Raw genomic sequence first — 22,643 nt, 5'->3', positions numbered from 1 at the left:
CTGAATGTAGAATTCTAAGGAAACTGCAACAGAGGCACTCTGAGAGGCTGGATCATATTGGCTAGTTGTCTTCATTGGTGTCTAGACCACTTTTTTTTGATAACACACAAACTTTTAAAGATAACAACATCTGAAGAAAACTGAATCATTAAGGTCTGGTCAAATACTGACTTGTGTCTTCAACATCTATGTACCTTCCAATGTTCCTGTCTCATGCTGTAAAAGTGTGAAAACAAACCTGGGTAGCAGGGATTTCCCTCGCATGTCAGGAGGAATCATTCCTTCTCAGTATTTCTCCCTTCTGTGGTAACCTAACAGTCCCTGTGCATCACTGTAAATTCTGGGTGTCTACACTGATTTGCTCACAAAGAAACCTGACATTGAAGATTTTATATTCTAGATACACTGTTGCACCATGAAGAGTTTACCTGCTGGATGGTAGAGTGAGAGACAAAGAGAGAAAGAGGGAAGAGAATTAGAACAATGAGAAAAGGAAGTCCCAGTCAGAGAGGGGAGGACGTTGCAGTCCCTGCACATGGGGTGGACAGGAATGACCTCACTACAGATGTGGTCCTGACTCAGGCCTACTCACAGCCCTTGTAAGTTGCCCCCCACCAGCACCACTGTGCCTACCACAAGGAAATCTGAGAATGCTCGGTCACATGGGTGTGACCGAGAACTGGGAGCCACAGAAGCACAACTCTTCATGGCAGGACCATTGTACCCCAAGAACCTACTATGGAACAGCTGTCCCTCAGAGTCAACTCCAAGGACAAGAACTAAAAATGCTTTGACCTTCCCTAAAAAGGGAAATAACTGAGCTCCATAAATACACCTGAATAAGAATAAACTACACTTAATAAGGTGCTATACAAAAGCCCAGGTCAGCAAGTTATGTCCAACTAAGACATTATGAATTCCTCTGCAGACACTCTGCCACATATGTTGGTGATATTCACAAAGCTGCTGGGGAGTAGCCAAGCAACTGGCTTGTTTATAGGACACACAGAAAAAATTCCTGCCTATTTAACATGAAAGATGGTAACATTTTTATCACTTTAATATGCCTGCCTAATCACATAGGTGTGCCCTCTGCAGGGGTCTATACTGTCCAGGGATTTCTACTCTGCAACTGGGTGGCAAAGGTCCTCTATTGCTACACTGCCCCAATAGGAGCACTCTGAGTCACTCTGAACATGTCCACAGGCCCCCTGTGGGCCTGACAAGTTCTCATGAACCTTTGCAGGTAACAAATAAGTCAGTCCTCCCATGGACACCAGGGTACCTGGATGAGGAAATGAGATTGTGTTGTGCTAGTACAGGAACCAAGGATTCATAAATTTATATTTAATGCCAACATGGTTTTACAGTTACATCCCAGGACAACAGAACAAGCAGAGCACATTTTTCTTCCTTCCCTTTCTCTTGTCTACAGATCTCTTCTACCTTCCAAAAGAAACATTCATTCTTGGCCTTTCACACAGTTTGATGGTGCAGAAAGAGATGAAGCCTGGTTACAACCTGGCTATGTTCTGCATGCTGGGTCAACATCTAGTCAGCCAGCCAGGCCCATCTATAGAAGAGCACAGTAATGATGATATATTTTAGTCCTTATGGATGCTCATTGAAGGAAGCATCCATTAACTGAAGAATTCTCTGTCCTCACTGCAATCTGCAGAGACATCTCAATTGGTACATGGTCCCTAGAGAGCCACACTCCCATAGCAATGGTCTTACCTCCATGTGCCAATAGTCTCCTCTGCCAATGGTCCTCTTGATATGCCAATGGTCCTATCCATTGTCTTCTCTGTGTCAATGGTACTTACTACATGTGTCAGTGGTCCTTTCTCTGAGTGCCAACAGTCCATCTCCTTCCCTGTGTCAATAGAACTCCTCAGTGTATACAATCAATCCTGCCTGCATAATGAAACAGGTTCACGGCCAAGAAGAAAGACTGGAAAAATCACACAGCTGACAAAGGATTTGTATCTAGATTACAGAAACTGTGCTTAGGGGCTGGGAGATGTATTTGTGGACAAAGTACATGCTCCACGAGCACGAGAAGAAGAGTTTGGCTCTCCAGCACTCATTCAAGAAGCAACGCTCTACTCTCCCTCATATCGACAATAAAAACCTTCCCCTCAACCATAGCTTGGAGAAGCCAAGTTCTCATTTTATACACAGATGAATTAATGATTACTAGAGATGTCAGGAAAATAGAAACCTTTACGAGAGAACCATGTTCAATGCAATGCCCATCAAAATCCCAGCAAAATTCTTCACAGACTGTGGCGGCGTAAATGAATGCAGACAGATTATATAGATATATACAGCTTTAATAAGGAAATAGACTTACAGGACCACAGGTTCCCGCGGAGAACAGGAAAAGCTGAGCAAAAGAAAGGGCTGCTGGGATCACGCCCGGCAGATTTATCCGTAAACATTAGCCTGAGGCGAACACGCCCCCAATGGGTGGGGCTATATCCCTACAACAGACCTCCAAAGAATGGTATCACCATGCACAAAACTCAAGTCCAAATGGATCAAAGACCTCAACAATAAAACCAGTCACACTGAACCTTATAGAAGAGAAAGTGGGAAGTATACTTGAATGCATTGGCACAGGAGACCACTTCCTAAATATAACCCAGCAGCACAGACACTGAGAGAAGCAATTAATAAATGGGACGTCCTGAAACTGAAAAGCTTCTGTGAAGCAAAGGACACAGTCAACAAGACAAAACGACAGCCTACAGAATGGGAAAAATCTTCACTAACGTCACATCAAACAGAGGTCTGATCTCCAAAATATACAAAGAACTCAAGAAATTGGTCACCATAAGAACACATAATCCAATTTAAAAAATGGAGTACAGACCTAAACAGAGAACTCTCAACAGAGAAATCTAAAATGGCTGAAAGACACTCAAGAAAATGTTCAACATCCTTAGTCATCAGAGAAATGCAATTCAAAACAACTCTGAGATTTTATCTTACACCAGTAAGAATGGCCACGATCAAAAACACTTATGACAACTTATGCTGGTGTGGGGAAAAGGGAACACTTCTGCATTGCTGGTGGGAATGCAAGCTGGTACAGTTCCTTTGGATGTCAGTGTGGTGATTTCTCAGAAAATTAGGACACCACCTTCCTCAAGACCCAGTAATACCCTTTTGGGTATATATCCAAAGGATGCTCAATCGTGCAACTATGTGTGTAGTAGCATTGTTTGTCATAAGCAGAACCTGGAAACCCCTCGACCGAAGAATGGATAAGGAAAATGTGGTACATTTACACAATAGAGTACTACACAGCAGAAAAAAATCTTGAATTTTGCAGGAAAATAGATGAAGCTAGAAAACATTATTTTGAGTGAAGTAACCCAGACACAGAAAGACAATTATCACATGTACTCACTCAAAGGTGGGTTTTAAACATAAAGCAAAGAAAACCAGCCTACAATCCATAATCCCACAGAACTTAGACAACAATGAGGACACTAAGAGAGACTTACATAGATCTAATCTACATAGGAAGTAGAAAAAGACAAGATCTCTTGAGTAAATTGGGAACATGGGGACCTTGGAGGAGGATTGAAGGGAAGAGGGGAGAGTCAGGGAGGGAAGAAGAGAAAAAAATGAAGAGCTCAATAAAAATCAATAATAAAAAGAAGAAAGCAAAATTAGGTTTGATCAAGGAAGACCTCCTGGGAAATCTCCAATAGGAGCCCAGATGTCTGAGTTCTACATCCAGAACAGGTTCAAGACTGCTGCCTGAGATGATCAAGCCTCACAGGATACTCCAATCATGATTTGCTAATAATTATAATTTTTAGGTCCCCATAAGATTATCAGTGCGCCCAATCAACAAGAAGTAGCCTCAAAGACTACGCCCACATTCCCCAAAAATAAGACTATGTTTATTTTCCTCTATTTAGAGTGTTGGTTACAAGTTTTTATGGATAATGGTCAAGAGAAAAGCTAAACAAAAGATAATGGATTCAGCATTCTTGTTTTTTTTTTTTTTAAAAAAAAAAAAACAAAAAAGTAGCCGGGTGGTGGTGGCGCACGCCTTTAATCCCAGCACTCAGGAGGCAGAGGCAGGCAGATCTCTGTGAGTTCAAGACCAGCCTGGTCTACAAGAGCTAGTTCCAGGACAGGCTCCAAAACCACAGACAAACCCTGTCTCAAAAAACCAAAAAATAAAAATAAAAAAATAAAAATAAATAAAAATAAAATGCCGATTGGCCAGTAGCCAGACTGGAAGTAGAGGAGGGGCAATGAGAATTCAGGGAAGAGGGAAGTTTAATTCTACAGTCATGATCCAGACTCAGAGGAAGCAAGAACTGACTGCCTTGCCAAATAAAGTACCGAGCTACATGGCTAACATAGACAATAATAATGGGCTAATATAAGAGTTAAGAAGAAGCCTGAGCTAATGGACCAATCAGTTTATAATTACAAAAAGGAGAGAGAGAGAGAGAGAACCATGATGGTTCCTTGTAAAATATTCAACATAGAGTCTTAATATTAATTAGGTTAATAGCTCAGGCTTGTAACTAGCTAACTCTTACATCTAAATTAACCCATATTTCTTATCTGTGCTATGCCTCGTGGATTGGTATCTAGTCTCAGTACACCATGCCCATCTTGCTTCTCTCTGCATCTGCTGGGAACTCCTGACTCCACCCTTCTTCCTCCCAGCAGTCTCAGTTTGGCTCTCCCGCCTAACCTTGTCCTGTTCAGGTATTGGCCAGTCATCTTCATTATTTAACCAATCAGAGTCATACATATTCATGGTGTATAGAAGGATTATTAGAGACAGTGTTTCACCATTATTGTCTAAGGTGGGTTTTAACCTTAACATGGTAAAACTATATATAACAAAAACAGTTATTAAGTAGGAACAACAGTTACAATAGACTATTCATTTACACTTGGCAAAATTAGAGAAAATTATTTATCTTATCTTTGTGACTTTAAACATTTATACCTAATTTAATTTATTACAACTACAGAAAACTTTAACTATGGCTTTTTAGTCTTCAACTCTGCCAAAGACCCCAGAATGGTGAACTCTTGCCTAACACAGGGATATTTGGCAGCATGGACAGTCATCCTATGTTCTTCTGAAAAGTTGAAACATCCAACTTTGGCATACAGGTCTAGCATATCTGACAGATATTTCTGAGAAGGAATAAATTTGAAAGGACTGTCTTACCTTGTCGTGGCAAAGTTTGACAGGTGTCTTGTTTTCCGTCCTACTGGTCCAGTTTGGGAAGTATACTATCGGGAATTGAGGCAAGGAAAATTTCTTTGCCCATGTGCCTAGATTTTGCCATGAAGAAAACAAACTCCATGTGGAATTATTCAATGTCCATCATCATCTCTGAAATAGATTGGTATTGCCAGAAACAGACATGTATCACTGTCACGAAAAGCTGTCAGTTACAAAACATATTAAATACCATATCCTGTAGGTCACTGAAGATCAACTATTTATCTAAATATATCTGTATATGACATTGAAAATATATGTAATATGACTTTAAGTCTGACTATTATAGAAGACTATTAATCTGTATTTTAAGTAAACATTAATTTTAAGTGAGTTACATAGCACAATACACCAAACAACAATAAAAATATACATATACTACAGGAAAAGATAACTTTAAACTTGTATCAATACATCAAAATCTAAGGAAAAGGGAGAAGTCTATAAAGATGATAGCAGTAGGAAAAGAGAAGATCATTTCAGTGTCCAGAGGACACACTAGTCCTATACTCAGGATGTCCATGGACTGTTCCTTGGGTATGTTTCTTTAATAGATCAGAGAATAAGTTCTGGAGGAATGGTGTGATGTCATCAGTGTCTGCAGAACGTTTGAGTTCACTTGGCAACAGCCAGTGCTCTCCTTACAATTGTGAGACTGAGATCTGGGTAAGCTCTGAGAAAGCCTTTAGGGTCAAAAGCTTGAAAGAGTGGAGCAGGTGCTCACACAGGTGAGTGTCACCCAATGCTAAGCTAGACTGAATGTCAGGGCTCAACTACCTTCCTTCAGAGAGTTAAGAGCTGTGTCAGAGATTTCCCTGGGAGTCTCCAGAAGGACAACAAGTGATATGATGAGAATGGAAACAGGTTTTAGATTAAGGGAAACAGAGGACAGGGAGAAATGTAAACAAAGGGAGATGAATTAAAACAGGGAGGATGTTCAAGAAGAATCTTGTCTACCAAAGACTGCTGTTAAGACACAGCCATAAGGAAGATGATGTAGGGCACAGGATCTGCATGTTTAGGGAGATTTAACTGCCTATGAATTTATAGTGGTTCATAAATATATGGAAAGAGGGATGACAAAGGAAACAGGTGTGTGAAGTCATCCATCCTGAGCCTACTGGAACATGACTGATGCTCAGTAGCCATTCTTACCATTGAAAAATCTACAGTGGCAAATCCAGAGCCAATGACACACACTAGGCAAGTCCAGAAATTACCTTCTGATGTATAAGGCAGTCAAGTGAACGTCCTTACCTCACAGATTACAAAGACTAAGTAGGGACTTCTTTATGTACTGATTAAATTCTAATTCCATAAGGAATCAATAATTATGGGTTATAGTTCTATGGTAGAGAACTTCTCCAGCATGTGTGAAACCCTTATGTACAAATCTTATCACCACAAAAGAAAAATCTTCTACCATTAACCATGTAACCATTATTACAACATTTTTTTTATTATTTTGTTTTTTAAAAAAAGGATACACAGAAACAGCCTGGGGTTGGAATCAGGGTGGGCCCCTGTCTTGCTTGGGAAAGCAAAGAAGACAGGATCCCTTTATATCTACAACAGCCGCCTCAGGCACCACACTGAAGCTTCATAACACAATGAAAGGTCAAAAGAGAAAAGGACGTGGGAAAGCGAAAACAGGTGTATATGACCCGTGGTGCTGGAACCCTGGTCCACAGATGAATGATGAATCAGCATGGCCCTGACACCTAGCCCCACCCTCTTCCCCAGCTCCAATTCAAGCTCTACAGGGGCACGACAATGGTGTCCTGGTGAGGAAGAGGTAACTTCTTACTTATTTTTTGTAGCTATGTCAGACAGAAGATCAGAGACGTCAACTCTATCCACAAAGGAGTCCTGCAAACAAAATGACACAGGGAAAGAGGTGCAAGATGATAATATTTGCCTGGCAAAAAAAGGTACATAGGAACTCTTTCTAAGCCACCTTTGTAGATTAGTGCATATGGGAGTTAGGGGACAAATCTCTTAGATCTCTTCAGATGTTACATTCAAATTCCACAATGTGTGTGGGAAGGGAAGAGCCCAACGCTGGCAAAGCAGGCCTGGCTCATGTGCGGGTCTTCTCTTCCTGCAGCTCTACCAGCCAGCAGCATGAGGACTTCCATGGATGGCTCTGCAGGGGATGCCCCTGAGCAGAACTCCAAAAAGAACAATGGACAAAGAAAAAGAAAACTGGAGAATGTCATGACCAGTATGTGCCTACATGCCCCTTAACATTCGTGTCCCAGTATGGGTGAAACAGCTTGCCCTCCATGCAGAATCCCTCCATCTTCCCAAACTGTTCAAAATCAAGTTTTGCAGGGCCATAGCAAAGATATCCTCATTAGTCGGGACATCATTTCCTTGATCACCTTTGTATCTATGGTAGATAGAAAATCAACAAATTCTTCTGTCTCCATAGGGGTTTCCTGTAGACACAATGATATAGAGAAACAGGATCCAGAAAGTAGCTGGTGTTTGGCAAAGAATAGTACATAGTAACTCAATTTCTAGTCTCCATTGTGGATGAGTGAAAGCCATTCCTTGAGACTTCTTTAGATGTCACATGGAATTATGAGAAGAGAAGAACTCTGCCAGGTCCAGGTTGTCCCTCTTGTGGTCACATGAGGTCTCCTCTTCCTGCAGATCCAGAAGACGACATCATCATTATCTCCAGCGATGACTCTCCAGGAGATGGCCCTGAGCAGATATCTAAGAACAACAGTGGACAAAGAAAAAGGAAACTGGAGAACGTCATGACCGGTATGTGTCTGCATACCCGTTGGCATTCATGTCCCCAGTAGGAATGAAACAGCATGGCCACTATGCAGAGTCCCTCCATCTACATAAGCTGTCCTAAATCTGCTCATACAGGGCCATAGCAAGGGGTGTCCTGGTGAGCCTGGACATCATTTCCTTGGTCACCTTTGTAGCTATGGTAGATAAAGATCAACAAATTCTTCTTCTGATAGGGGTTTCTTATAGACAGAATGATCCAGAAAAAGAGGCACCAGAGATCATCTGGGGCTTGGCAAAGAAGAGTACATAGTAACTCAATTTCTAGTCTCCTCTGGATGAGTGAAGGCCATTCCTCTCAGACTTTTTCAATGTCACATGGAATTATGAGAAGGGAAAAACTCTGCCATGTCCAGGTTGTCCCTCTTGTGGTCACATGAGGTCTCATCTTCCTGTAGATCCAGAAGACAACATCATCATTATCTCCAGCGATGACTCTCCAGGGGATGTCCCTGAGCAGCAGGCCAAGAGCAAGAGAGTCCAGAAGACAAAATCACAGGCGGATGTCAAAGCAGGTATGTGCCCATCTTCCCTGGACACTGTGGTCTCTGCTTGAAGAGCCAGTTGCAGCCGAATGACTACTTGTCACTCAGTCATCAAAAAGAGGCCAGTTCCTGAGTAATGGTCAGGAAGTGACCAGGGTTCTCACTGTCCATCCACACTGAGAAGGTTCTGTGCCCACAGCTACCCAGGAAAGCAGATTGCAGGCCTCAGGCATATCCACCTCTGAGGCCACCCCCAGAGCTGCCTCAGAGCTGAAGTTCCCCAGGAGGAAGAAGAGGAGGAGCATATGGACTGTGAACCATTTCGAGGGAACAAAACTCACAGTAAAGAAGAAGAGAAGACCCAGCTACCGGCCTGAGGATCTTGAAGCCTTCTACCGAATTCTGGGTGGGTTCTCTGAACTCAGAATTGGATACTTAGGGCCAATTCTCAAATTGAGAATAGGGAGCTGTACTTAAAACCTCCCCAGAATGCTCATGGGTCTCCATGTAACACAGATGAAGGCCCCCTTGTTTTTTGGAGCTTTCTCCTTTCTCTGACAAGTCCTTCAAGAGAAGAAACCAGGCTCACATAAGGGTACTGAAGTAATGGTGCTTCTCTACTCTTAGACCAAGTCCAACAGTCAAGACGGTAGAGACTGGAGAGGAAATGTCACTCAACCCTGCTTTGGTCATTCACTAGCAGGGAGACATAAAAAACAAAAAAAAAAAAAAAACTAAACATTTACAAAATAAATTTGCTCTTAGCTCTTGGCAGCTTCACAGGAAAGGATCTGAAGGCCATGGCACCTAGAGGTGGGACAGCAAGAAGACAGGAGATCTCTAAGGCACTAGTAGGGCACAGAGGTCTCTCTAGGTGGTATCAGGTCATAGATCTGGGAGCAAGTGTGGCAGATTGTGAACAACACCCAGGTGCTCTACCCAGTACAGCACCTACCAGTCACGGGTAGTTGTTTACTTTGTGTTAAATGGAGTAAACAGACGATCGACATTCAGTTCATCGGTCTCATCAGCTGTGATTCTGTGTTCAGGGCCTACATGTGACTGTGGGCTGCCATATTGGATGGTAGAGGACAGGATGCCTTAACACTTTGAGCACTCTCTCAGACAGCGCCCTCTGGGGCTCAGGGACATTGCAGAGGACCCATGCTGTGCACGCATTATTTGCCTGGCAGCTGGTAAAGCACACACAGGACCTCCAAGGGACACATCTTTGTTAGAAAATGGTGCCTCCAGGAAGGACCTCAAAGACAAATGAATTCCTGCAGAGCAGGGGAATATGGTCCCTACCTCAGAGGGAGAGGAGACCCAGGCTAGAGGGATGTTGGGAGACTGTAAGCATGGAGCTATGAACTCTCCATCTTTGCACAAGGAGTGGGTCATCATACAGAACAGGGGAACTTGGTTCAGTCACAATATGGTAAATGGGAAGATAGTGGGGTAGTGATCTAGACCACACCTAAGGTTTTGAGTGAAGTAAAATTTAACATTGAGAAACATGTAAAATTCCTTCACTAAAGAAAAGTATCAAATGCCATCACTGACCAAGCTCAGGAATCAACAACACTAACATCAACACGTAAAAGCAACATGGATGGGTCAATGACAGGAACAAACTGTGTTCTTGATAGGAAGATTAAGACCTTAAGAGAGGTCTTGCTTCCTCTCGGTATCCATCTCAGGGGGAGAGGTCTGGAGGCCACACATTGCTGACAAAGATCCCCCCACAATCGCACACATGGTCCACCAGATGGGAGATCCAAGTCTCTCTCATGCTTGCTTTCTCTGCAGAGGATCCTGTGGTCCAGAACTTCTTGGCAGCTGACATTTTCTTCAGGGTGACTGACAAGGTATCTGGAACCTCAGATATTCCGCAGTTACTGCCCTCGGGGATACACAGAAAACATAAGACTGTACTAGGCCAGGATAACCCAGGACTGCTCTCCAGGACAGAGGCAACAGAGACATGCTGCCCATCCCTATTATATCCCCCAGCTTCCTTCCTGGTTTTCCAATTAGCTCACATCCACAAAACAAATGTATTCCACTCCCCCTTTCTGCGTATAATTTGGAGTATAATGATCAGCTTCAGAAGGTCCAGGCCCCACTGAGATTTCTTGCCCTCTTGTCTACTGCCTGCCTCCCCTCACCCACTCTCTGTCCACACAGTACCTGCTGTCCATGGTGGTGGAGTACTTTGGCCGACTCGGGCTTCCTGGACATCTCTACAACAGGATCCACTTCTTTCTGGCCCTGTGAGCATCATGAGGGAACCAATTTGTCCTCACCCCCATCAGGACTAAGTGTTGACCCTCAGTCGTAGAGTTGTTGAGTTTCAAGGGACTACGAGGCCAGGGAGGGAAGAGAGGGTCTTGGCATCAGTAAAATATTAAGAATGAGTAAAGAGAAGGTACCTTTTCCTGGACTGAGAAGTGAATGGGTCCTGCAGGCATTGTATCAGGATACCCTGTGATGGTCTTGACCAAGGTCACCCTGCACACACTGCTTCCCCACCCTATCTCTAGAACTTCATGCTCCCCCACCTGGCTTCTGCTGTCACAGTTAGGAATATGCACTTCCCCTTTTCTGTGGCAGCTACATTGCTTGTGACATGGAAGAGGATGACCCCATATCCAAGAGGAGCATCTTTCAATTCCTGCTGGGCACAGACACATGGCAGGACTTATACAAGGACTTCCAAAGGCTGCAGGGGGAGTTCCTCCGAGTCATAGATTACCGAGCCTGGGTCACACGGCAGGAGTGTGAAGAGGTCTGCCAGGGATCAGCCCGGGGAATGGGTAGACAGGGTGCTGCCCAGAGAAGAACAAGGATGGGTTCATCCTTCTAGACTTACCTCTCATTTCCCTTTCAGATCCAAAACCAGAACCCACAGCACTGGGTCTGGAGCCGGGTGCGACAGAGCGCCCCTTAGGTTCCCAGGCTTGGGGACCGTCAGCAGGTTAGTGGAGGTCCTGGCCAGGGGCTCCACACGCAGGGACTAGCCAGGGGTCCTGAAGCTGTGGTCATATGTGGACATGAAAAGGAGTTTTCTCTTAGAGGGTAGCATATGTGCATGTGAGCACTGCTGAGTTGCAGAAAGAGCTTAAATCTCAATTCTCCAACTGGACTGCATCACAGGACCATGCAAGTCATGACATAAGGTTCCAATTTGTGCATCCCTTTTTGTGTGTGTGTGTGTGTGTGTGTATGTGTGTGTGTGTGTATAATTAGCAGAAAACAAAATGAACTCACGTTGTCTAGGAAACAACCCCTGTTTGAGCTCAGGTGATATGTGAAAATATATCTAGATGAGAAACACTGGAGTAATCCACTCTGGAGAAGAGACTCTCACTGTGTGGCTCTTGGGAGAGAAAAGAAATTCCCACCTCTGCTCTTAGGATTTGTATGTTTAGCTCCCACATGAAGGGAGGTTCACTGAGCTGGGCTCATGAAAGACATGATCAGGCCACATTTCCACGGACAAATGAAGTCATGGAATCACTAGTCTCTGTAAACAGTGAGAGTGTTTGGAAGGAAAAGGAGGGAGCGGACAGGGGATTCCAAGAGCAAGTCCTAAACATGCCACAGCAGAAACAACCCCGTCTGGCATCACACGCCAATGCGTACTTCATTTAGTTGAAATTTCTTTCTCTATTTGGATTTACTCCAAGTGGGGAGAGAACTCTAGGGAAATGCTTAAGTGTCTCTTCTTCCAGGCATATGGTTGTGCTCATCTAACCCACTAAATATCCTGCCATGCTACAGCCCCATCTGTCCCTGTGGATCAAGAGCGTCAGTGTAAAGATGAAATCAGGGAACCTGCCTTATAAGATAAACCCAGTTTAGTGAAAGTTTACCTCATCCCCAGCACTTTCCTAGAATGAAAAAACTCACTAATTACATATACAGAAGGGATCTCGGGATTCCAAATCCAGTAGCAGTAGTCACGGCTACTCGGGTTTTGTCACTTGGAGCAGTGAGAAGTGACATGATCTCCTATAGTTTTTTCCACTATGAACTTTTGGTATGATATACAGGGGTTCACCTCTATCCTAACAATAGTTTTTTTTTTCTTTTTTCTCCTTGTAGCTCCTGCTTACCCCTGCCATTTCCTCCCCTCAACAAGACACAAGAGCTCTTGCCTACGATACAAGTACCTGTAAAATCCCACATTCCACTCCAGGTTCTCCTTATACCTTCAGGACGAAGGACCCAGGAAGAGGATGTGCCTCAGCAGTGTGAAGCTGGACACCAACACCACCAGTGAAGCTCAGGCTTCAGGATGGCAGCCTGCAGAAGGCTCTGCCTTGACCATCCTTCCCTGGATCCTATAACCACTTGGAGGGCTCCAAAAACCATTATCTTCAGGGATTGAGGACAGGACGCCACAATATCACACAAAGTTCAGGAGTCCTGGACCAGAGGAGGAAGAACTCAAGCCAGTCCAGGTTCTGAGATGTAGCAGGGGTCCTGGAACAAAGAAATGACTGAAGTCAGAGGATGAGGTCAGGTCTGCCTACTGAGCAAGCCCTGTCCTTGGAAACCATTGTCAGTGACTCTAAAATAGTCTACCAGGCTCTACAACGCCAGCTTATCCCAGAATATGGTGGAAAAATCTGACTAGTTGCTGATGGGAAACACTGAGTATAATGATGTGGAGATCTGAGGCCATTATCCAAGTATGATAGGGATAAGGGCATCCCATGAAATGCAGGCTGTTGCCATAGGGAAACAACCCAGCTTGCAAATGAGGGAGGCAGAAGCAGAAATGGGTGAGGAAGAGGAGGTGAGGGGATGAGGGTCTACAGTCACCCAAACACTGGGAACAAGATGGTGAAAGCTGAGGAACAGGAAAGATGGACCAACAGAGGACAAATAGGGCAGATCCCAGGGTCACAGTGACGCTGACAGACTAGACCACTGCAAGGCAGATAGGACTGAAAACAAGAAAAAGACCACACCAATTCAGCACACAGCTGACATTATTCACATTTCAGTTATCTTGTTTTTATTACACTATTTTCACTTTTCTTTCTGTTATAATTGGTTATAATACTTTGACTATATTTTTGGTTAAAATATTTTGGTTATATTTATTTTATTATAAAATTTTGTTTATATTTGTTTGGTTATAATATTTTGGTTATATTTGGTGTTTTATAATGTTTTGGTAATATTACTTTGGTTCATCATCTTGCTTATAGTATTTCTAGTACATTTCTACTATGTTTTCTATATTATTTGAGTCATATTTTTGTTTATCATTCTTATAGTATTTTAGATATGTTATTTTGCTTTTATTATTTTTGTTATACTCTTTTGGCTATAATTATATTATTTTTCTAATTTTGTTTATATTACTTTGATAGTAATAGTTTGGTTATTTTGATTGTAATATTCCAGCTATATTATTGAAATATCATTAATATATTACATATTAAATTATGTTACATACTAAAGTTATACTATTTTTTTATAAAATTATATTATCACATTTTAGTAATACTGTCTTTATTATATTATTTTGCTTATAATGTTTGGTTCTAGCATTATATGGCTTATACTATTTGTGTTACAATATTATTTGTATTAATAAAAATGAATATTTGCTAGAAGGACTCTGACTGGCTCACAAAGCAAAATTCAGCTCTTGAATATCTGGGAGATACAAAGTGATTCTGAGGGTTAAAAGCAAGGTTGCAGAAGTGGGACTGGCAGGTACACAAACCAAGAAGAGTAGGATGCACATCTGAATTGCAAAGAAAAGATGTCCAGATTCAGTCTCAGTGGAGTTCTCAGAACAAAAGAGACTAACAAATTACAGACAGCTACCTCTCCACAGGCAGACCCATTCATTGCTCCCATTAATCATGGTGTTGAGGGCAGATGGTAAAGGATAAAAAGGTCTCAAGTCTTCACATAAAACCTGTGCCCCCAGAAAACAGCTCAAAAGCAAACAGCTTCTATGCAGAGGAAAACTGTCATCACTTCAGGCAGTGAGATGATACAAGAAAGCAGGGAGGGAAGGATAAATAAAAACTCAGAGAGAAAATTGGGGTTCAACCTGAAGACCTGAAAAGCAAAGTAGCCATCCACTGGCTCTTACCTCGACATCAGTCATAAATGGCGATCTGCCTCCAGGAATCTCAGAATGAGACTGTGTTTGAGAGCTGTCTCCTCCTGTTTTATAATCCTCTCTAGAATTGGGATTAAAAGTGTGCACTGCTGGAATGAAAGTCATGCACTACCCAGTTTCTATGACAGCTAGTGTGGCTACTGGGATTAAAGGTGTGTTACCATTACCTGGTCTGTAAGGCTGACCAGTGGGGCTGTTTTACTCTCAAATCCTCAGGCAAGCTTTAGTTATTAAGATACAACTGAAATGCCCCTATAAGGGATGCTGTGGGCAGTGGGCTATGAACTCTCCATCCCGGCCAGGGTATCTGTACCAGTCATCACGTAGTGCATAGGGAGTCAGTCACAACCACAACATGGCCAACTGACAGACTGGTATCACAGAGATATAAGGACAAAAAAAGAGGTTCTTTTAATTTTGGGGGGGGGCAAGACAAGGTTTCTCTGTGTAGCTTTGGAGTCTGTCCTGGAACATGCTCTGTAGACCAAAATGACATTGAATTCACAGAGATACATCAGCCTCTGCCTCCCAAGGACTGAGATTAAAGGCATGTACCACCATCACCTGGCTAAATCAGGGTTTTGAGTTGAGGAAATTTTGTTAAGCATTGAGAACCATGGATTAACAGCTCAAATCTCACCATTGACCATGTTAAAGAATCAACAGCAACAACATTCAACAGGTTACTTTCCAAAATGCAAGTGTCAATGAGAAAAGCCAAGTGCTGTTTGGGATAGTATAACTGAGAGTCTACTGGAGGAAGGCAGCTGCTTCCCCCAAGAAACAGCTGATAAAGGGGTCTGGATGCCACTCTTACCTTTTGCCAGTCTTGCCAAAGAATCCATGGAGAGGAAAGCCCACATCTGACCTTTAACTTCCCAGGTGGGAGAATACAATCTTTCTCATTCTCCTTCCTTTGTAGAACACTATGTGATCCAGAGCTTCTTGGAAGCTGACATTTTCCTCAAAGTGACCAAAGAAATTTGCAACACCAGCAAGGATGATGCATCTAAGGACTCTCTCCTAGAGATGGGCAGAAAAGGAAATGCTCTGCAATGGATCTGCTCTCAAGTAGAGGAAAGAATGGCACACTGCCCATCTTTACTGCCCCTAAACTCCTTCCCAGGCACAAGGCTTCTAGATCCCTCACCCCTCTAAGTGTGAAATTGTTGACATTGCAAAGGAATAGGGAAGGTCCCAGAGGCCCACTGAGATCTTTTGGCCTGTGTCCACTGTCCATTCTCCACCTCTTATGAGCCTTCTATCTGCCCACAGGACCTGCTGTGTGTATGGGTTGAGTACTTTGAGTTGAACTGGGCTGGCTGAATACAACAGGATCGATCCACTTATTCCTAGCTCTGTGAGCATCTCCTAGGGACCAGCTCTCATTCCATCCAAATCCCAACTCTTACAGCTTCCATCACTCCATCATATCATTTTGTGTTTAACACAGAACCTAGAATTGAAATGTTCAAGCCACCAGGTGGTGAGGAGAGAAAGGACCTGAGATCATGGGAGTGCCTTGAAATCACCACTAGCCTCTTATAGACTGGGCTACTTGAAGGGAGGACTTCTGGAAAGAGAACTTCCCTTTTCCTAGGGGCACCAAGTGAGCACATGGACCTAGTGCTGAGAATGCCCTGGAGTCCCTGTAGATTCAGGTCACTCTGATGGTATGGCTTGCCCATACCTGGTCTCTTAGATCTCTACTTCCACCAGTACAACCTCTTTCAACAGCCCTGCCTTAATCTAGAAGTCACGGTTAGGGACATGCACTTCCCCTTCCCTGTGAAAGCTACATCGCTTGTGACATGGAAGAGGATGACCTCCATATCCAAGAGGAGCATCTTTCAATTCTTGCTGAGCACAGACACATGACACATGGAAAGACTTGTACAGGGACTTCCAAGGTTGTAGAAATTCCTCCAAGTCATAGATTACTGAGTCTTGCTCACTCAGCAAGAGTGTGAAGAGGTCTCCCAGGGATCAGCCCGGGGAGTGGGTAGACAGGGTGCTGCCCAGAGGAGAACAAGGATGGGTCCATCCTCCTGGACTCACCTCTAATTTCCCTTTCAGATCCAGAACCAGAACCCACACCACTGGGTCTGGAGCCAAGTGCGACAGAGCACCCCTTAGGTTCCCAGGCCTGGGAGCCATCAGCAGGGTCGTGGAGTACTGTGAGTGAGCAGGGTGAGTGGAGGTCCTGGCCAGGGGCTCCATATGCACAGGTTAGCTCTGTCCTTGAGTCCCTGGACCTGTACTCAGGGCTGTGCAGACATGGGAAGAAGCTCTGCTGTCTCCTATCTTGGTGTTTCCTCTTGGGTTGGAGCATATAGGCATATGAGCACTGCTGAAGTACAGAAAGTGTTTAAATTCCAATTTTCAAACTAGATTGCATTACAGGACCACACAACCCATGACACAAGGTTTCAATTTGTATGTCTTTTTATTGTGTGTGTGTGTATTCTTTTGTTTTGTTTTTTAACTAGCAGAAGAAACATATTGTCTAGGTAACAGTTCCAATTTGAGCTCAGGTGACATTTCAAAATATATCTAGATGAGAAACACTGAAGTAAGACTCTCACTGTGTGGCTCTCGGGAAAGAAAATCCAAGCCTCTGCTCCTAGGTTTTGTATATTTAGTTCCTACATGAAGGGAGGTTCACTGAGCTGGGTCCCTGAAAGACATGATCAGATCACATTTCCATGGACAAAAGAAGTCATGGATTACTAGTTTCTGCAAACAGTGAGAGTGCTGGGAAGAAAAATGAGGGTGCAGGCAGAGAACTCTGTGAACAAGTCATAACCCTGATATAGCCAGAACAACATTGTATGGTGTCACACTCCAAAGCACATTTTGCTTGGTTGAAATTTCCTTCCCTGTTTGAATTTACTCCAAGTGGGGAGAGAACTCTAGTGAAATGGTTAAGGGTCTCTTCGTCCGGGCATATGGACCCACTAAATGTCCTCCCATCCTGCAGGGTGTGAAGGTCTATTTTGACCCTGGACAATTAAAGAAAAGGGAGAGAGGAAAAGCAGGAACCTTGTCTTCACAAGTTAGCTAGCTGGCCAAAGAAGTTTCTTTGGAGTGTCAAAAACAACCACATAGAGAATGCGTAAATTCCAAATGCTGTAAATCTTTAAATACAAATTCAGAGCCCCACCGGGCGGTGGTGGCTCACGCCTTTAATCCCAGCACTTGGGAGGCAGAGGCAGGAGGATCTCTGTGAGTTCGAGGCCAGCCTGGGCTACAAAGGGAGTTCCAGGACAGGCTTCAAAGCTACAGAGAAACCCTGTCTCGAAAAACCAAAAAAAAAAAAAAAAAAATTCAAATTCAGAGCCCCTAGAGTTTTGTCTTTCATAGACAGATGAGTGACCACTGATCTCCCCACTTCTGTTCTTCCATGTAGCCTCTATACGATGTTTACGAGTTTGCCTTGTGCTTTCTCTTTGTATAGTTCCCAACCCTAGTATCCCCTTCCCTGACCAGACCATTGTCTTATCCCTAGGATCCAGGGATCTGTACAATGGAAGCCACCTACCTCCATCCCATATCAGGATGGAAAACCTAGTGTGAGCAAGTGGCCCTCAGTGAAGGCATCACTGTCCTCTGCCTTCAAATGGGTACCAGCCTACAAAGGTCCCTGACCCCTTAGTATCCAGGGCAAAGGTCCCTCAAGGGAGGCAATCCCTTCAGAGACCAGGTATAGGAAGAGGAAGGTTACAGTGGAGATTTTGGGAGTCCTAGACTACTAAGGAAGAACACGGAGGTAGAAGTCAATTCCACCACTGGGAAGTGGCAAGGAGAACACTAGGAAGAGACAAATGAGATGGGGAGGGGAATGACTCAGGCTGGGGGATGGAGACTTACGTAGGGATGAAAAGACACTTTATAAGTTTCTTGGGGAAGCTGTCTTCTGAGTCTTTCTGTGGTCTACCAGATTATTCAATGAAGGCTTACACCACATGGAGGGCTGTGGAAAAATCTGAGATGAAGCCCTGAGATACTGGCCTTGATACTGTAGAGATGTGAGGCTGAAAACAAAGTAAACAGGAGGGGTGAGCTTATATGCAATCACATGCCCTAATGAATTAACAAGCAGCCATTAGGATCCAGGAGGAAGAGGAGCAAAGAAACAAAAGGTTGGGAGACAAGGAATAGGAAAGAGGGATTGGAGAAGTAGAGCCAGCCTAAGTACAAAGCATCCAACAGGTCTGAAAAAAGCAAAGAAAGCATATCAAATAGAAACTTAAAATAAGAAAGTAAATACCACGCATGTACCACACAGCAGACAAGCACTGTATTATCCAGGTTATATTATTTGAGCTATATTGTTTTGAGCCTGTTGTTTATATTAATAGTAGTTTGGTTATATTTGGTTACATGATTTGTATTAATAAATATTGGGTTTTTAATTATTACTAAAAACGACTCTGATTGACTCACAAAGTAAAATCCAGTTCTTCACTCTTTGAAAGATCATTCCAGGGTAGTGTTTTCTAATTCCATCTATTTATATGCAAAATTCAAGATGTCATTGTTTTTTACTGCTGAGTAATACTCTAATGTGTAAATGTGCCACACTTTCTTTATCCATTCTTCCGTTGAGGGGCATCTAGGTTGTTTCCAGGCTCTGGTTATTACAAATAATGCTGCTATAAACATATTGAACAAATGCTTTTGTAGTATGATTGAGCATATTTTGGGTATATGCCCAAGAGTGGTATTGCTGGATCCTGAGGTAGGTTGATTCCCAATTTTCTGAGAAACCACCATACTGATTTCCAAAGTGGTTGCACAAGTTTACATTCCCACCAGCAATGGATGAGTGTACCCCTTACTCCATATCCCCTCCAGCATAGGCTATCATTAGTGTTTTTGATCTTAGCCATTCTGACAGGTAAAAGATGGTATCTCAGAGTTGTTTTGATTTGCATTTCCCTGATAGCTAAGGAAGTTGAACATTTTTTTTTTTTTTGAAAACATGTTTTCAAATGGCCAAGTATCTTTTGGCCATTTGAAATTCTTCTGTTGAGAATTCTGTTTAGTTCAGCACCCCATTTTTTAATTGGGTTATTTAGAATTTTAATTTTTTTTTGTTTTGTTTTGTTTTGTTTGTTTTTCGAGACAGGGTTTCTCTGTGGCTTTTTTTTTTTTTTTTTTTTTTTTTTGGTTTTTCGAGACAGGGTTTCTCTGTGGTTTTGGAGCCTGTCCTGGAACTAGCTCTTGTAGACCAGGCTGGTCTCGAACTCACAGAGATCCGCCTGCCTCTGCCTCCCAAGTGCTGGGATTAAAGGCGTGCGCCACCACCACCCGGCTCTCTGTGGCTTTTGAGCCTGTCCTGGAACTAGCTCTGTAGACCAGGCTGGTCTCGAACTCACAGAAATCCGCCTGCCTCTGCCTCCTGGTGCTGGGATTAAAGGCGTGCGCCACCATCGCCCGGCTAGAATTTTAATATCTAATTTCTTGAGTTCTTTATATATTTTGGAGATCAGTCCTTTGTCTGATGTGGGGTTGGTGAAGATCTTATCCCATTCAGTAGGCTGCCTTTTTGTCTTATCGACTGTGTCCTTTGCTTGAGTGAGGTAACCCAGACCCAAAAAGATGAATATGGTATGTATTCACTCATAAGTGAATCCTACCTATAAACAAAGGACAATGAACCTATAGTTCATGATCCTAGAGAAGCTAAGTAATAAAGTGAACCCAAAGAAAAACATATATAGACCCACCTGGAAATTGGAAACAGACAAATCGCCTGACAAAACTGGGAGCATGGGAGCAGTGGGGGAGAGGGAGAGAAGGGAGGGTAGAAGGGGAAGAGGAGAACAGGAGGGTTGAGGAGAACTTGAGGGAATCGGATAGTTGAAATGAAGGACAGATATGAGAGCAAGGAAAGGGATATCTTGATTGAGGGAGCCATTATGGGATTAGCAAGAAACCTGGCTCTAGAAAAATTCCCAGGAAACACAAGGATGACCCCAGTTAAGACCCTACGCAATAGAGGAGAGGGGCCTGAACTGGCCTTTCCAGTGATTATCTTAAATATCACCATAGAACCTTCACCCAACAACAGAGGAAACAGAGGCAGAGACCCACATTGGAGCACTGGACTGAGCTCCCAAGGTCTAGTTGAAGAGTGGAAGGAATGAGAATATGAGCAAAGAGATCAAGATCATGAAGGGTTTATCCACTGAAACAGTTTATCTGAGCTAATGGGAGCTCACCAACTCCAATTGGACCGGGAAGGAACAAGCATAGGACTTTTATCTGAGCTAATGGGAGCTCACCAACTCCAATTGGACTGGGAAGGGACAAGCATAGGACCACACTACTTTGAATGTGGCTGACAGTTGTATGGCTGTGGCAGATTGAGGGGCCACTAGCAGTGGCACTGCAATTTATCTCTACTGCATGTACTGGCTTTTTGGGATCCTACTCTCTTTGGATGTATACCTTGCTCAGTCTAGATGTAGTAGGGAGGGCCTTAGACCTTCCACAAAGCAGGCTTAGATGGTGGTGGGGTGGGAGGATATGTGGAGGGAATGGGAGGAGGGGAGTGGGAATTTGGATTAGTATTTTTTTAAAACTCTATTAAAAAAAAACAAAGTAAAAAAAAATAGAAAGAAAGAAAGCTCATTCCAAGTACTAAAAACAACGGTTGGGGAAGGGGAAGCATCCCCAAGATGAGAGTGCCATCTGGACGGCAGAGGAAGAAAGCCAAGGTTCAGAGCATCTAAGGCCTTGGGAACCAGGAGGGAAGCCAGGCACTAAGGGTGCTTCAATAGAGCCAGTAGATTTTAAAAAGCTCTTGTCTTGCAAGCTTGATCCCTAGAGTATGCCACATGGCAGCAACAAGTGAGACCATCCCTCAACAAGGCAGGTGAAGACATATGCTCACAACTTCTCCTCTTGGAGCTGAAGAGATGGCTCAGCTATTATAAGCACTACCTGTTCTTGCAGGGGACCTGGGTTCAATTCCCAGCACTTAACACCCAGGCTCACAACTGCCTGTAAATCTAGTCCCAGGGGATCTGATGCCCTCTTCTGGCTTCTGGGGACACTATAAGCATGTGGTAAATGGACATACATTTAAACAAGAACTTGGATTCATAAACTTAAATCTCAAAATAAAAACCAAGTTACCCCCACCATGGGGTTTCTGTGGCACATGTACACTTTCACACACATGTAATTGTTTAAAAATGTAAATACGACTCAAGAATCAAGTTGGCTGTCTGACTTGGTTTGTCTTCAAGCTCACACGCAGCCCATGAACTGGGTGGACAGAAGACTTTTAAAGAACTAGTACACAGATCAGAGTTTGGAGTGAGATGACACTGAAGACAGCACCCATGGTCTGCTCTTGGGATCTGAATGAACGCATACATGATGTGGAAAGAGGGTTTGAGATTGCTCGTGTCGCTTGGAGGGTCAGGAAGGCTGCAGCTTTACAGGCTACTTACAATGGGTCTGCTCCGAGCCGGGCGGTGGTGGTGCATGCCTTTAATCCCAGCACTCGGGAGGCAGAGGCAGGCGGATCTCTGAGTTCGAGGCCAGCCTGGTCTACAAGAGCTAGTTCCAGGACAGGAACCAAAAAGCTACAGAGAAACCCTGTCTCGAAAATTAAAAAACAAAACAAAACAAAAAAAAAACAAAACAAAACCAATGGGTCTGCTCCGGATTCCTCAGCTTCAGATCTATGTCATCTACCCAGAACATTCCTGTTTAACTTCTAACAGTAGAAAAGGTAATACTGAACGTATTTGTGTGGGGGGCTGGTGGATAGAACCCAGGGCCTAGCATGTGCTTACACTCTATTACTGAGTCATTCACCCAAACCCCAAACATGCTTGGTAGTGGAATATGCACAGAGACACCCAAGCCTGAAAGGTGAGTGAGTGGCACAGCTAGCTTT

At 43.5% G+C, this 22,643-nt stretch overlaps 1 protein-coding gene across 1 annotated transcript; it reads left to right on the top strand.

The window, feature by feature from the left end:
* The first annotated feature begins 7,100 nt into the window (after nucleotides 1-7,100).
* LOC130880931 (speedy protein E4-like) lies at nucleotides 7,101-16,861 on the top strand. Its single transcript, XM_057780113.1, has 8 exons — nucleotides 7,101-7,209; nucleotides 7,386-7,502; nucleotides 8,485-8,601; nucleotides 8,771-8,977; nucleotides 10,381-10,439; nucleotides 10,759-10,844; nucleotides 11,185-11,359; nucleotides 16,802-16,861. Exons 1-8 carry the CDS (start codon nucleotides 7,101-7,103, stop codon nucleotides 16,859-16,861), a joined length of 930 nt encoding a protein of 309 aa, XP_057636096.1.
* Nucleotides 16,862-22,643: the final 5,782 nt, after the last annotated feature.

This window comes from Chionomys nivalis, chromosome 9, assembly GCF_950005125.1.
Source record: "Chionomys nivalis chromosome 9, mChiNiv1.1, whole genome shotgun sequence".
NCBI classification, from domain to species: Eukaryota; Metazoa; Chordata; class Mammalia; order Rodentia; family Cricetidae; genus Chionomys; species Chionomys nivalis.
This window is presented reverse-complemented; position numbering and strand designations above follow the sequence as displayed.